Raw genomic sequence first — 17,739 nt, forward strand, 5'->3', positions numbered from 1 at the left:
AGTGCGGTAAACGCATCCTGGTCCTCTTGGAGCCAAGCACTTATAATGCGAGACGCACTGTCCTGCTGGTAGATGCCGAGGAAAAACAGGCTGCATGTAAGGGTGGATATGGTCCCCAATGACAGATAAATACTTGTGTTGATCCATTGCGCCTTACAGAACGAAGAGATCACTTAGATAATGTCACGAAAACATTCCACAGACCTTAATGGTCGCTCCTCTGGCCTGGACCCTTCCGACGATTGTTGCACATAAAATGTGATTTATCTGAAATGGCTATTTGTCGCGACTCAGTGGACGTCGAAATGCGGTGTTGGCGTGCAAATTCTAGACTTCGTCGCCGATGAACAACTGTCAGAACGGGTGCGTGAACAAGGTGCGTGCTGCACAGGTTAATAAGCAGAAACGTTCGCTCTCTTGGTAGCCCCTTCATTTGTCTGGGCAGGCAGTTACTCAGCCGTTGCATGTCTATGCTCGCGTACACATCTCCGCTATCGTCGTTCACCCCTGTCATCTAAGGCCTGTGGTGCACCACAGTTGCCTCGGCGCCGGTTGTAATTAGCGCCATCTTGGCAAGCACGGTATAATTTAACCACGGAGGCACGCGAACCGTTTACAAACTTAGTCGTTTCGGAAATGCTTCCACCCTTGACCCGAAGGCCAATGATCATGGCCTTTCGGACTTCAGCTAAATAGTTCCGTTTACGCGTTATGACAACGACTGCACTGCGATCTGAAGTTTTCCCGGCGTATTTCCAATTTGAACAGTTCTCGGGTATCCGACCGGGTAGCGTCGTAATTTCTCCACAATATTTCGGCAGACGTACACGCTGCCATCTTCAGGTGGTTCCTGACGAAATGTTGTGGAGAAATTACGACGCTACCAGGTCGGATACCCGAGAACTGTTCAAAACGACTGCACTGTTTTCCGCGTCCCCCTAACACGCTTTACAAGCTTTCTACTGTTATTGCTGCCACCTGCAGTCAGTGAGTGGTTATTGCACGCCGGCGTCAAACTCTGGTCGCTTTAATGTGTCTGGACCGTGTAGTTGGAGAACGATGATTGATCAGTATTCACAAAAGGTGATTTAGTAAGACCACATGACGTGGATCTGAGCCTGCTCATCCCGCATACTGGTATATACCCTAAACTAGTGCGACACACTCTTGGCCCTAGTAACTTTCATTAAGAACGTCTGAACGAGCCGTCATTCCGCTGAGCGTTGCATTTACACTTTCCTTACTGCGTGTGACTAGAAAACAACCATCTAGATAAATCCTCGACATTTCAATTAAACTGAAAGAAATATTATTTAAGACGGTTGACATGAACATTCTGACGTCGAAGGACAAGTTACAAGTTCTATGCCACAAGAGAGCATTGCACAAACTGAAATTTAGGCCCTTTCCTTGTTTCAATAGTCTACCTACTAATTCATATGTGGAATATAGAGCTCACTACTTAACAGTAGTGCGTGGCAGTCTTCAAACGCAACGTCTCAACGATACTGACAGCAGATAGTTTCTCTAGAGTACAACAGAAGTTCAGTTTAGTTACCTGCACGTACGATATCTCACAATTCATTTGGTTTAAAAATGTAGTATAAAAAGTTACTATTTTCAAACTATGAAGAACGTTCTCAAGTACGAATAAATGTTAAGAGATTAGCGGCCATTGCCAGCGAGATGGAGTAGCCTACGAGGAAATAAATCTGAGAAGAATTCGTTCAATACCACGTTCAAGCCGGAATTCCGGAACTCAATAATTGATTAGAGAGAAATTACAGAAAATCCGAATGAGAATGGGAAATTGAGGATTTGTACTCTATTTATCTTCAACAGTCAAACAGGCAGCATAGATATATATACCGGTTTTAGTGACCCTTAAGTAATACAAGCGAAAATGTGTTCACAAGATTTCTGACTTCCAAACAAAGACAATGTATATTCCCTTTAAATGCGAACATTTTTAGGTTAGCCTTTACCGTGACTGTTACTGACATTAAATGAAACAATAAGTTCACTGTTACCAGTCACCGTTTTATTTATTTCCACGACGCGTTTCGAAGTTTTAAACCTCCATCATCGGGTGGATTTACATTAGTAAGTATTACATTTGTGTGTGTGTTGTGTTACGATTTTTGGAGGAACTTGTGGCACTGCCTAGTAGAGAAACGAGACACTATTTCAGAATATGGTTTAGGATAACTTTTGACGAAAAATTAAACTGATATCTAATGGTAAATATTAAATAAGTAAACCACAGTGCCTTCAGTGATCACAGGTTCCTTTTGCTGTCGTAACACATCACATGTATACTGCCACATTTGTAAACAAATATGGCGTCTGGAATCAGCTGGGTGCAAAGTTCGTATAACAGAAGTGAAGACATACTCGCAAAGTGCAAAGAATATACATCATAACAATATTATTACAGAATAATTGCTTTAAGCATTTGGCGGTGTTTGTTTTGAGGGGTCAAATATATGCGTGTGTACTTCAGGTCGTATATAAATCCAATTCTGTCAAGTTAGAACAGCAAACATTCGTACTCGTTTTTACAATCAGGTGAAATGTTAAAATGGCTTAAACTTCATTCTTATTGATAACAATTAGGTGAAATGTTACAGACTATAATTACAATGATCATATTGGCTACAACAGTAAAATCATACATACATTACATTATTTGATTGGGGTTAATAGACAGATGTGAAGTGAGGGGCTGGAGGCAGAAGGAGAGGTAGAGAGAGAGAAAAGTGTGTGTGTGTGTGTGTGTGTGTGTGTGTGTGAAAGGGAGAGGGAGAGGGGGGAGAGGGAGAGAGAGAGAGAGAGAGAGAGAGAGAGAGAGAGGAAAAAGTGATTATTGAGAGGAAACATTTACATGGCAAGGAGTCTTAAGATTGCATGTTGCATATAGTAGCTGCCTAAAGGTTGGAGTAATACATTGGTTAATGCTATGAAATATGCAGATAGATATACATTTGTGCCAGTAGTTGATGTACATACAGTTTTAAGCTGACAAGGGGTACAAGCTGTTGGTGTGATGAATTATCTGTGAATGAGGTCAATCTCGTGTAGTCTTGGCAGCTGTCAATATTTATGGTAAATATTAGGTGTGTGTGTGTGTGTGTGTGTGTGTGTGTGTGTGTGTGTGTGTGCATTTTATGAGTGTAGGCAGTCGCTGAAAATGGAGATGATACTATTTTCAGCGACTGCCTACACTCATAAAATGCACACACACACACACACACACACACACACACACACACACACACACACACACACTTACACACACACACACACCTAATATTTACCATAAATATTGACAGCTGCCAAGAGTACACGAGATTGACCTCATTCACAGATAATTCATCACACCAACAGCTTGTACCCCTTGTCAGCTTAAAACTGTATGTACATCAACTCTTGGCACAAATGTATATCTATCTGCATATTTCATAGCATTAACCAATGTATTACTCCAACCTTTAGGCAGCTACTATATGCAACATGCAATCTTAAGACTCCTTGCCATGTAAATGTTTCCTCTCAATAATCACTTTTTCCTCTCTCTCTCTCTCTCTCTCATGCAATCTTAAGACTCCTTGCCATGTAAATGTTTCCTCTCAATAATCACTTTTTCCTCTCTCTCTCTCTCTCTCTCTCTCTCTCTCTCTCTCTCCCTCTCCCCCCTTCTCCCTCTCCCTTTCACACACACACACACACACACACACACACACATTTTTCTCTCTCTCTACCTCTCCTTCTGCCTCCAGTCCCTCACTTCACATCTGTCTATTAACCCCAATCAAAGAATGTAATGTATGTATGATTTTACTGTTGTAGCCAATATGATCATTGTAATTATATTCTGTAACATTTCACCTAATTGTTATCAATAAGAATGAAGTTTAAGCCATTTTAACATTTCACCTGATTGTATAAACGAGTACGAATGTTTGCTGTTCTAACTTGACAGAATTGGATTTATATACGACCTGAAGTACACACACATATATTTGACCCCTCAAAACAAACACCGCCAAATGCTTAAAGCAATTATTCTGTAATAATATTGTTATGATGTATATTCTTTGCACTTTGCGAGTATGTCTTCACTTCTGTTATACGAACTTTGCACCCAGCTGATTCCAGACGCCATATTTGTTTACAAATGTGGCAGTATACATGTGATGTGTTACGACAGCAAAAGGAACCTGTGATCACTGAAGGTACTGTGGTTTACTTATTTAAAATTTACCGTTAGATATCAGTTTAATTTTTCGTCAAAAGTTATCCTAAACCATATTCTGAAATAGTGTCTCGTTTCTCTACTAGGCAGTGCCACAAGTTCCTCCAAAAATCGTAACACAACACACACACAAATGTAATACTTACTAATGTAAATCCACCCGATGATGGAGGTTTAAACCTTCGAAACGCGTCGTGGAAATAAATAAAACGGTGACTGGTAACAGTGAACTTATTGTTTCATTTAATGTATATTCCCGTTATTTTTCTTCCTGCACGTAGGGTTTTACTCTTTAAATGAGAGTTTCTGCGAATTTAAAAGAAACAGTACAACACGTTAATATAAACCTATACGTACGGACAATTTTATAATAACGGTTTGTTTTAGAATGAGGTGATAGTACTGGTGAATTTTTCTTCACCCTTGTTTTCCTGATTGTTTTATAGCCACTGATGAGGTGACGCTGAAAGAAATACATACACTCATGAACGCCACGCGGGGTAGCCACCCGGTTTAGGGCGTCATGCCACAGTTCTCGCGGCTCCCCCTGTCGGATATTCGACTCGTCCCTCGAGCATGGGTGGGTGTGTTGTCCTTAGTGTAAGTTAGCTTTAGTCAGATTAAGTAGTGTTTAAGCCTAGGGACCGATGACCTCAGCAGTTTGGTCCCATAGGAACTTGCCTCAAATTTCCAAATTTCCACTCATGAGTCAATACATGATGGCCACTCCCCACCATAATACTGAGTGACGCATTGTGGCGTTGCGGTCACGTAACGCGGAAAGGAAAGTATGTAAGCGGTACTGAGATAACTGGGGAATCATTCTAGTGACGATACGTGGCATAAATGGGGAAGCGACATTGACGAAGGGCAGATTGTCATGGAACGGCTTGTGGGATCGCGATCTCGGAAAAGGGGAAGTGGAAAATGGTAGAAGGCTGATAAAACAACGAAAACGGGAGAGGGTGTTGGACGCCCATGCCTTAACACAGGCCGGCCACGGTGGTCGTGCGGTTCTAGGCGCTTCAGTCTGGAACCGCACGGCTGCTACGGCCGCGGGTTCGAATCCTGCCTTGGGCATGGATGTGTGTGATGTCCTTAGGTTAGGTTTAAGTAGTTCTAAGTTCTAGGGGACTGATGACCTCAGATGTTGGGCCCCATAGTGCTCAGAGCCATTTGAACCATTTTGAACCTTAACACAGAACGTGGGGGCAAGCAAGACAGCCCTCGATCTTTGGCACACGTGACGACACCGTACAATACCGGTGCAGGCACAAGTGTCTCGAAGGACACTGTTCAGTGCACATTGTTGAACATGAGGCCACGCAGCAAATGACCCTTTCGTGATTCCATGTTTAGCAGAAGACATCATCAATTACGGTTTCAGTGAGCTGGGGATCATAAAGGCTGGACGACAGAACAGTTGCAACGCGTCATCTGCTCCGTTGAATCGCGTTTCTTGTTACACCTGGTCGTTGGCCGTGTCCGTAGATGCAGTCATCCAGGCGATCGGCACCTCTAAACGTGTACGCACCTCGGACGCAGACCAGTAGAAGTGGTATTATGCTGCGGGAGACATTCACCTGCGCTTCCTTTTGACCTGTGGCAGCAGTCGAAGTCACCACGAAATGTATGGACTACGTGAACATTACTGCATACCATTTTTATCCCTTCGCGGATCATGTATTCCCCGAAGGCGAAGGCTTCTTCCAGCAGGCAACTGTCCGCATCCGAAGGCTGGTGCTTGACAGTGAACTCGCGTTGATGTCTCTGACATCAAATTCGCCAATAGAACACATCAGGGACGCTATCGGGCACCTACTCCGAGCCCACAAACCAGCGCCCCGTAATTCACGGGAATTGCGTCACTTTGTGTGGATATCTGGTGTCACATACCTCTGGACCTACCAAGCATTTTGAAGAAGGACATTATTAAACCAGACTGTTTTTAAAACACTCACTAAGACAAAAAATACGACGCATCACGAAGAAATTATCTGAATGGGACGGAAATCGGTAGATGTGATGAACATGCACAGGAAAACAAATGATTACAACTCCAGAAAAATCGGATGATTTATTCAACGGAAAGAGCTTATAAACTGAGCAAATTAATAACACGTTGGTCCACCTGTGGCACTTAAGCAAACAGTTATTCGGTTTGCCACTGTCCTCCTGAGGGATATTGTGCAAAATTCTGTTCAATTGGCGCATTACACCTTGAAAATGCCAAGTTAGTTCGAGCACCCAGCTCTTAATGCTCCATATGTTCTGAATTGCGAAGAGATCCGGCAGCCTCGCTGGCCGAGGTAGGGTTTGGCAAGCACGAAGACGAGCTGTAGAAAATCTCCCCGTGTGCAGGCAGGAGGGCACTATCTTGCTGAAATGTAAGCACTGGATGGCTTACCTTGAAGAACAAGAAAACGGCACATAGAATATTATCGACGTATCACTGTGCTGTGTGGGTGTCACGGATGAAAACTAAAGAGGCCACACTGTGAAAAGAAGTGGCATCCAAGACCATTGCTCCTGACTGTCGGGCCAAATGGAGGGCGACACTCATGTTGGTATCCCACCACTGTCTGGGGGGTTTGAAGTGAAGTCTTCGGGCTGAAATCACATTCAATGTAGTAGAATTCTCTTCAGTGATGAGTCCCGATTCGAAATGAGCCCCAATGACGAGCGAAGACGTTTCTGGAGACGCCCAGGACAATGGTGGGATACCAATCTGATTGTCGCCCACCATACGGCTCCATAACCACGAGTGGTGGTCTAGAATGGCATTTCTTTCATAGCAAAAAAATGGTTCAAATGGCTCTAAACACTATGGGACTTAACATCTGAGGTCATCAGTCACCCAGAACTTAGAACTACTTAAGCCTAACTAACCTAAGGACATCACACACATCCATGCCCAAGGCAGGAGTCGAACCTGTGACAGTAGCGGTAGCGGGGTTCCAGACTGAAGCGCCTAGAACCGTTCGGCGACAACGGCCAGCTCTTTCATAGCAGGACCTCTTTGGTTGCCATCCGTGGCACTATTACAGCACAGCGTACGTCGATGATTTACTACGCTACGTTTGTTGCCCTCCATGGCAAGCCATCCTGCGCTTATATTTCTGCAAGATAACGCCCCACTCGCACGTGGTGAGTGTGTCTGCCGCTTCTGTTCATGCGTGCCAATACTTATCTTCGTCAGCGAGGTCGCCATCTCTCTCCAGTTGAGACAGTCTGGAGCATTATGAGCAGGGTCCCCCCACGAACGCGGGATTTTGTCGATCTAACTCGCCAATTGCACAGAATTTTGCAGGATATCCCTCAGGAGGACATCCAACAATCCTATCAATCAATGGCAAGCCTAATAACTGCTTATATAGGGATAAGAGGTGAACCAGTGTGTTACTGACTTGCTCAATTTGTGAGGTTCTTTCTCTCGAATAAATTGCCCAATCTTTGCGATTCTGCAATCATTTGTTCTTTTGTACATGTACATCACATCTATTGATTTCCATCCCATTCGAAAAATTCCTTCCTGCTGTGTTGTTCTTTTTCTTTTTCATAGAGTGTATTTTATTAGTCCTATTACATTCGGGAACTGCTCATTCTCAAGTGCATCTATAGTAAAAGTTGTGTGCATATCGTTAAAAAATCGCTTGACATACATATCTGTGGACAACATGGCCGTCAACGGCCATCATCTTGTAATGTTTACTACAAATCGCAGTATATGCACTTGTTCATGTAACTGTCACTTGTGTATGACAGCGTGCGTAGGTCCACACCACGTAGAGTGGCTGCTGTGTTGAGTTCCAAAGGTGGACCAATACGCAACTAAGCATAATGTTACTGCTCAGCACTGTAGTAAGAAGAATAGAGATGTCATAATGATGATGCAGAAGGTGAAAGCTTGGGTAAAGGTGTAAAAGCTGTCTCCGGCCGCTGTGGCCGAGCGGTTGTAGGCGCTTCAATCCGGAAGCGCGCTGCTGCCACGGTCGCAGGTTCGAATCCTGCCTCGGGCATGGATGTGCGTGATGTCCTTAGATTAGTTAGGTTTAAGTAGTTCTAAGTCTAGGGGACTGATGACCTCAGATGTTAAGTCCCATAGTGCTTGGAGCCATTTGAACCATTTTGTAAAAGCTGTTAAGTTAGGAAGATGATGTGGAATGGCGAAAGTATTTTGGTACAGGTGAAATCTAATTGGGCTTAAGGAGAGAAAAAATGAGAGGGAACTGTAATGCGCTAGGAAGAGCAGCAGGAGGAAAAGAAGGAGAAGAAGAAGAAGAAGATGAAGATGATGATGAAGAAGAAGAAAACTAAGAGGAGGAGGAGGAGGAGGAGGTGGAGGAGGAGGTAGTGGTGGTGGTGGTCGTCGTCGTCGTCGTGGTAGAGGAGGGAGATGGGCAGAGAGAAAAAACTTAGGTTTTATAGAATTACTAGATGTCTGGCTATATTTCAGGGTCTGGAAGTGGGAACCTACTCTCCGTCTGTGGTGATGGATGCAAAAGGGTTTCCTGAAGCTTATGGGAGGGAAAGATTAAAATTTAAAAATTAGCGGCCGCACTCGACCATATAAACAAAACTTAGAGCAGTATCAACTAAGCAGAACTATCAGCATGTCGCTACCAAACGAGTAATCATAGTGATAATTGCCATGAAGTTCAGTGCCCGAATGAAGCTGTAGATCAGAATTAGAGTTTTAACTGATAGCTGGACCCAGAATTAACAAATGCAGCATAAAGGCGGAACAAAGGAAGAAAAAACTCACTACTGTTTGCTCGCAAAATTACTGGTACATCAAATGAAAATATTACATACTTTAAACGCTGGAATTATGCATCCAGAGATATTTAAAGTGAAACGAGAACGTAAAACTATACGGCTATTCATGAAAATTTTAGCGCCACGAAGGCGGCATGTAACAAAACTGAAAGCCATGACATGAGCCGCGTACTTCGATATGCAAGTGTTTAGCACTTCCGCAGAGTCGTATTCGCAATGTATATAAGCAATACTCGAAAACTGTTCTTCCACGTATTTTGTGAGGCACATATTTCATGGAGATGTCGTGATGGTCTCTGGATGCAGTCAGGCACGAAGCTCAGTTACTGTTTGAGCGCCACAGACTTTATGTTTACTTCTTATTTATTTCATGGAAGAATTACGTGTCCTGAAGATTCTCCCATTGAATCTTAGCTTGACATCTGCTTTTCCTAAAATTAAATTTATATGGTTAACCCACATTAGATCGCTCCTAGTGGTTATTGGTAAGTAGAGTTTACGATTATTACTCTTTCCACTGATTTGTCGCCAACAGGGCAATCGAACAATATAGAATCTTTTAACCTGTTTATGAGCAGTATGTTGCATTTATTAATGCGCAAGATCAATTGCCCGTTCCTACACCAACCATCGACGTCCTTCTTGTAGACTACATGATCTTCTGCGAACACCATCATGGAGCTTCTGACGTTATAATGTAAACAGTAGCAGTCCTATAGTGCTCCTCTGGGGTAGCTCTGAAATTAGCTATTTAGCTATACATGTGTCTATTCTGTTCCATTAAGACGAGAGTGTTGGACAGAGCGAGGTGGCGCAGTGGTTAGCACATTGGACTCGCATTCGGGAGGACTACGGTTCAATCCCGCGTCCGGCCATTCTGATTTAGGTTTTCCGTGATTTCCCTAAACCGCTTCTGGCAAATGCCAGGATGGTCCCTCTGGAAGGAGACGCTCGACTTCCTTCCTCATCCTTCCATAATCCAATGAGATCGATGACCTCGCAGTTTGGTCTCCTTCCCTCAAATCAACCCAACACAACCCTAGAGTGTTGAGTTCTATCTGCTAAGAGTTCCAGAATCCAGTCACCAGTCTGGTCTCATTCTCGGCAAGCTGGAACTTTTTTCACTGAACATTAGTAAGGAACTGTATCGAATCGTCTGATGACTTCAAGGAACTCGGCAGCAACCTGCACTCCGATATCTACCAAACGAGCTGGATTTCGCAAGATATCCGTGTGCAGTATCGATGTTGACTTTAATGCAGGAGATTTTACTTGTTCCAAAACATTATGGTCCATCAGCATAAATGGTATTCATAATTACAGAAGAAACTGACTTTGGGGATGTAGACCTATAATTGTGTGCTTCTTTCCGATTTTTTTCCAATAGCTTGATACTTTCGTTACCCCAGCAATCTACGATAAACTCGCCATTAAGAGGGAAGAAAATTCTTTCTTAACGCTAGCGCTCATTTGTGAGAGAGCTTTCTTTTATAGGAGAGCCGATTGGTCGCGAATTGCAAAAGCACAGTGAAAATAAAAAATGTTTTGTTTGCAACATTTAGTTAGAAGTTCCAGCTATTTCTGTACATAGTCAGCACTCTGACTTAGACATTTGTCGGTTTGTGGTACCAACTTTCTAATACCTGCTGGTCTGCAGTTTCTGTCTGTGCCAAAATGCTATCCTCACTGTCAGCGTTTCCTGTGGGCAAAGAGATGAAGCTCAGAGCGAGTGAATTCCGGCTTCTACAGCGGGTCATCGAACACCTTGCATCGAAAACGCTGCCGGACCTTCTATGTTGCAGTTGTAGCGTGCGGTCGAGCAGTCTTGAAGAATGAGAACGTCTGATGACAACGAACCTCTTTCCTTGTTGTGAATTGCTCTTCGTAGGTGATTTTCTCGTACCGTCTGATCTACTGGCTGAACAAGATCATCGATTGACATTCGCTTCCTTGCCCGACTGTCTGCATAGTGAAAGTCTGTACATCCTGCTTTGAAATTCCTGAACCATTGCTGCACTTTGCTGTTACGAGTGGCAGTTACGTTATGCAGTTGGTATAAAAAAGAACGATGGCACGCACTTCACACTTGGTGAGAGACTATACAGCGCGGTTCGGATACCCCTACTCGTGGGTTTTATGGAACCCACAATTCCTTCAAATATCACGCACAAGATTTACGTATTCTCTCGCTCGCTACATGAAAACTGTTAGTCCTACAGAAAAAAAATAAGCAGAACATTTCGTAGGAAGGTTAAGCGTACGAAAGTGACTTTCAAACAAGTTTTTCTTGAAAAACTCGAAAACCGTGGCCTCAAGCGAAAATGTATCCGATAAGAAATTTACCTACGTTAAATTTACTACAAGAAGGTCCTGTAGACTAACATTTAAAGCGTAGTGAGCGAGAGAATATGAAAATCTCACGTGTGATATTTCAAGGCGTTGTGGGTTGCATGAAACCTATCGGTAGGAACAGCTGACTCACCCTATATTGTTTTAGGCAAATTTACGTTCTCACTGTGCACTTCAAGAAAATTTCTACATGACGCGATCAGTGGGAATGTTAGAGATACAGTGCAGCACTTCTCCGCAAAGCTTCATTGGATTTTCACTGTGCTTTTAATATCGCGACTGACTGGACCTTGAATAATAATAATAATAATAATAATAATAATAATAATAATAATAAAAGTGGTCCTCAGTAGTCCTCATAAAATTCATACAACTGGCTACAGCAAGCTAAAGTGCAATCGTGTTTCTGTCTAATTTGGGCCGACTGTACACAGCATGCTGCTACTTACAATACAACCTAGTGCCCAAAAAATTAGCTTGCGCCTAAAACAAGCACGAACTGCTACCGTACGACTTGTCGTGCCCCGATGATTTATGAAAATGAATGATGACGATGAATCCTACCTGCAAGTAGCCTCCCCGTCCAGGTTGCGTGGGTAGCGGCAGTCGATGATGACGACCTCTGGCGGCGCCGCCTGGAACGACTCGACGCAAGCGTCCCGGCTGCGCACGACGCGACAGTCGTAGCCCAGACGCTCCGCCGCCGACCGCAACGTGTCGCTCTGCGCGTCATCGCGGCCGATCGCCAGTAGCACCTGCAGCACAATAAGAAAACCTCTTATTCTGAAAATCTTCTTTGGTAGCGTGTATGTGCGGTATTCCTGCAAAATAAAAAAAAGTCACTTTGAAACAATTCTTATTTATTTTCAGTCTCAGTTGCACAGTTTTAAATATATGAAACGTTTCGGTCTCTCTGGGTCATTTCAGATCTGTGTAGCTGCGTCAGCAACCTGTCGTTTCTGTGTCAGAACAACATTAAAATACTGATGGTGTGACAGAGACACAAGGGCTGCTGGCGCATCTACATAGATCTGAAGATGATCCCGAGAAATCGAAACGTTTCATCTATTTAAAACTGTGCAACTGAGACTGAAGAATAAATGAGAATTGTTTTATAGATCAATAAACGTGCTCTTCTCTCGCGACTATTATGTTGCCCATACTGAAAACAAGAACGCCGGACAAACAATTACTCAATCCGAAGATACGTCACACTAATACCGTGTAACACAGCCTTGATAATGGCCTCGATTCGGCGAGTAAGACAATCCATAAATTTCTCCCATAATGCCACTCATTGAAGGTTCAAATGGCTCTGTGCACTATGGGACTCAACTTCTGAGGTCATTAGTCCTCTAGAACTTAGAACTAGTTAAACCTAACTAACCTAAGGACATCACACACATCCATGCCCGAGGCAGGATTCGAACCTGCGACCGTAGCGGCCTCGCGGTTCCTGACTGCAGAGCCTAGAACCGCACGGCCACTGCGGCCGGCCACTCATTGAAGACTTGAGCCTGTAGAGACACCAGGTTGCGGGGACGTCTATTGCTATGATTTATCAGATACACACATAACTACAATTAACTGTTTTTGGGATCGAAATCACGTGGTTTAGTGGACAACTGAGGTGCGTCAGAGTGTCTGAGTATTTGTCACAGCAGGAACGTAGGTGTGAAGCCCTATGAACACAGCTATTCTCATCTAGGAGAAAAAAAACACGTACAAAACATGACAGAACCACCTCAGGCCTAATCTACGCCTGATACACAGTGCGGGCTAAACGTCTCATTGTCCCGTTCGGGGCACTACCTGGCATCATTTGAAAAGAGGAAAAATCGGGACTTGTCAGAGCACACTTCTGTGCAGTTTTTTTGTTATTTGGTCCATTGAATATGTACAGTTTTATAAAGGTGAGCAATGGCCTATTGATAGGTACCCAAATCCAGATGTTCATTAAATACAGTTCCCTCCGCAACTTTCGGTTTGAAAATGGTTGAGGTAAATCTGCGTTCACTGACAGCACAAACTCATGTCGGGCTTGCAACCTAATATGATTAACAATGAGTGACACTCATCTCCGTGTACTGTCATTATGTACTGTTCTTTACAAGCACTTTTCGTAGGCCGTATTTCATGACTGCACGTGTTGCAGCATTCGATGTATACCTATACGACAGTCTGCTTTGACACACCGACAAATCAGTCAACAATTAACAGTGTGGTCATCGTACGTGAAAAACATGAAAACTCCTTTCGCTACTGTCACGTACCCATGTTGCCCCATTTTACTACGCTGATTCAGCACAACCGACTGGCACATACACACAACAGCGATGTTTCATGGTTTCCGGATTGAGTTATCGAAATTTCGTCATAACACAAAAAATAAAAATTCCCCGAAATGTTACCATTTCGGCACTTTTCCCAAATATCTTAAATCTACCTACTCCTTTAAGATATTATTTTTTATCAGTATTGGCAGCTTGAAGAGCTGGAGTTGTGTGTTCACCTCCGTAAAATTTATAATACGTATCAAAAAATTATAGGACCTAACTTGAAATTTTCAAGTTGTAAATAAAAACAACAGCCTGACCACAAAAAGAACAAACATGCTCTAACGGCGCCACATTTTCTTTCTTCATGTTTTTATCGTTATTCTACTGATTTACCATTAGCTCACAGACCGTATTTCCCTTCGCAACTCGACAGCTCTCTACCCTCTACGCTAATGTGAACACACAAAACCCGCACCTGTGTTTTTTACTTATACCTTGTCAAGGCGCTTAACCGCCGATCTTCCATTACCTCATATTTAACTGTAGCGAGTCATATCAATACCGACACGTTTTCGGGAGATACCCAGTATCTGAAACAACATAATTATGTTCTTAGGACATACGTTCTAATGTAAAACCCACTAAATACAAGCTTCAAATAAAACGACGAAATTCAATAGGGTGTCTCCTCAGAAGTCGATAGGACCACGCCAGACAGTTGCTGCTACTTGAGATTTCGATGTTTTAAGGTCAAACTTTGAACCTGCACTATGTGTAAAACATAGCTTTCAAAACTATCGTATCAGAGATGCAAATTCTATAGGAATTTCCGACATCGAATCAGACGGCATAAGACTCAAAAAGAAAGGAAAGGAATGAATCTTTGAATGTGCAGTGGAATGTACGCTGCTATTAAATTTCCTGGGAGATTAAAACTATATACGATCTTGCAGTCACAGTCACGTCACGGAGAGGTATTACCCTGCTGGGCCTAACGTCTCCTACAAAAGAGCAGGTGTCTGGATTGATTTGAAGACAAAGTGACGTCTAATGAATATCTAAAAAAACTAAGTATGTATTGTTCGAACAAAAGTATCCGAGGTGACATTAGTAGTAAGGCTAGACAGATAAAATACTTCCCAAATTTCCCCGGTACCGAAATTTTTTTCCCCCAAAAATTTCACTTCGGACAAGTTCCCTTTAAAAATATTTTTCCCCAAAACTAAAAAAAAAAAATAATCTGGAATCGGTGCAATGTTTTGACTTACGCTATCTGTGGAGGGTCTTATGACCGCCTGGTAGCAACTTTGCGCATTTACAGGGCTCCAAATCGACAAGTATGTTCTTTTATGGGGTGACCAGTACGTTGGGCTTACGTGAGGCGATTTGTAAACAGTGACATTCTTTGGTGTTGGGCCTGAGAAGCTCGGAAGATAGCGACGTCCCTCGAATGGCAGAGTATATGGCTGGCAACGGTGTTGCTGCTACTTGATATTTCGATGTTTTAAGGTCAAACTTTGAACCTGCACTATGTGTAAAACATAGCTTTCAAAACTATCGTATCAGAGATGCAAATTCTATAGGAATTTCCGACATTGAATCAGACGGCATAAGACTCAAAAAGAAAGGAAAGAAATGAATCTTTGAATGTGCAGTGGAATGTACGCTGCTATTAAATTTCCTGGGAGATTAAAACTATATACGATCTTGCAGTCCATGTGTTATTCTGAATTACGATGAAGTGTTCCTTTGGATATGCATCCCTGCAACTGCCAATACATTTAATGTATTTCATAACGGCTGTAGTCACCGCAATCCCTCTTCCTTTGATGTCTGAAGGAACTTTGAATGGTATTTCTGAATAACACAGGCGCTGCAGTATCATACTTATCCACCGATACCGAGCAAGCCACTCTGAAGTAAAATGTCTCCCCTGTACGGGTATATACATAATGGATGTGCGAGAACAGGGTGCAGACACACGGTTGACGGCATATGGAAGCTTGGGTCTGGCTTTAAGTCGTGCTTGGATAGTCAAATGTAGACTGCTTTTGGCAGGGCAACACAGCGGACACGCCAGGGTTTATGTGTGTGGAGCGCGGGCTCACCTTGTTTACATTCTTGCGGCCGTCGTTTACGTTCCGGCTTTACTGTCTACTATACATGGCGAACCGTTACTGTAAAGCTACACTCCGATTTACTTTCTGCAACGATTATTCCCTACCAAGGCACTCGAGGTGAAGTGTTTTCTGCGAGAGGAAGTGCAGATCCTGGCGACCGACATTATAAGAATACATTTAAATAGACACCCTAGCTGCAAGCAGGCGTTGATACACTTCATTGGGGACATGTTGAAAATGTGTGCCCCGACCGGGACTCGAACTCGGGATCTCCTGCTTACATGGCAGACGCTCTATCCATCTGAGCCACCGCGGGCACAGAGGATAGTGCGTCTGCAGGGACTTATCCCTTGCACGCTCCCCGTGAGATCCACATTCCCAACATGTCCACAACACTACATTCGTAGTGCGCCTAATAGATGTTTGCCCATCATACTCATTACTCGTGGCAGATTAATCTACCAAGTCCCGTACGAGTTCGGGCATAGCGTGTGCGTTCGCACAAGAAGGTCAAAGGCCGGGAACCCATATTTTTTTAACTATATATATGACGGTAGTATCTGTTCCCGAAAGAACAGTTACCGTGGATGACCATGCAGCTTTGCTAGAAATGAAATGATAATTAAATAGACACCCTAGCTGCAAGCAGGCGTTGATACACTTCATTGGAGACATGTTGAAAATGTGTGCCCCGACCGGGACTCGAACCCGGGATCTCCTGCTTACATGGCAGACGCTCTATCCATCTGAGCCACCGCGGGCACAGAGGATACTAATGAGTATGATGGGCAAACATCTATTAGGCGCACTACGAATGTAGTGTTGTGGACATGTTGGGAATGTGGATCTCACGGGGAGCGTGCACGGGATAAGTCCCTGCAGACGCACTATCCTCTGTGCCCGCGGTGGCTCAGATGCATAGAGCGTCTGCCATGTAAGCAGGAGATCCCGGGTTCGAGTCCCGGTCGGGGCACACATTTTCAACATGTCCCCAATGAAGTGTATCAACGCCTGCTTGCAGCTAGGTTGTCTATTTAATTATCATTTTATTTCTAGCAAAGCTGCATGGTCATCCACGGTAACTGTTCTTTCGGGAACAGATACTACCGTCATATATATAGTTATAAAAAAAAGAATACATTTGTCGGTCGTGAGCAGCACGGTCTATGTTCAAATAGACCCAACAGGAGCTCCGCTTTTGTCATGCTGATGGTAATGTCGGCGCGGTAACCGTCGACCATGCGGGCTTAGGTATGCGTACGATACGCATTTTCGAATTGGCATTCGAGCTTCCTGCATAGGAAGTCGTCGCGGCACTCCGACCATACGGCAGTCCACGGCCATACTGCGGCGAAGTGGATGCAGCTTCGGATATATCCTGCCGTAAATGGCGTCCGTCACGTCACGGAATATCGGACCAGGTTTGTGATTGGATTCAGGATTTCCTAGAAGAAAGAACACAACATGTCATTCTTAACGGCTCAAAATCTGCAGATGTAGAGGTAATTTCGGGAGTATCGCAAGGAAGCGTGATAGGACCTTTATTGTTTACAATATACATAAATGACTTAGTTGACAACATCGGTAGCTCCGTGAGGCTATTTGCAGATGACACGGTTGTCTACAAGAAAGTAGCAACATCAGAAGACTCGTACGTACTCCAGGAAGACCTGCAGAGGATTAATGAATGGTGCGACAGCTGGCAGCTTTCCCTAAACGTAGATAAATGTAATATAATGCGCATACATAGGGGCAGAAATCCATTCCAGTACGATTATGCCATAGGTGGTAAATCATTGGAAGCGGTAACGACCGTAAAATACTTAGGAGTTACTATCCGGAGCGATCTGAAGTGGAATGATCACATAAAACAAATAGTGGGAAAAGCAGGCGCCAGGTTGAGATTCATAGGAAGAATTCTAAGAAAATGTGACTCATCGACGAAAGAAGTAGCTTA

The 17,739-nt window shown here is 43.5% G+C and overlaps 1 protein-coding gene and 1 non-coding gene across 3 annotated transcripts in view; both read right to left on the minus strand.

Annotated features, from left to right (window-relative positions):
• LOC126262536 (high affinity cAMP-specific and IBMX-insensitive 3',5'-cyclic phosphodiesterase 8) overlaps positions 1-17,739 on the minus strand; it is a 1,685,047-nt gene that overhangs the window by 434,110 nt on the left and 1,233,198 nt on the right. For both annotated transcript variants that reach the window (XM_049959212.1, XM_049959213.1), the window contains one exon: positions 11,948-12,138. In XM_049959212.1, coding sequence (XP_049815169.1) covers positions 11,948-12,138 — 191 coding nt within the window. The remainder of the gene's footprint in view (positions 1-11,947; positions 12,139-17,739) is intronic.
• Trnat-ugu (transfer RNA threonine (anticodon UGU)) lies at positions 16,470-16,544 on the minus strand. The gene has a single exon. It is a non-coding gene; the product is annotated as a tRNA-Thr (tRNA).

Source organism: Schistocerca nitens, chromosome 6, assembly GCF_023898315.1.
Source record: "Schistocerca nitens isolate TAMUIC-IGC-003100 chromosome 6, iqSchNite1.1, whole genome shotgun sequence".
Taxonomy (NCBI): Eukaryota; Metazoa; Arthropoda; class Insecta; order Orthoptera; family Acrididae; genus Schistocerca; species Schistocerca nitens.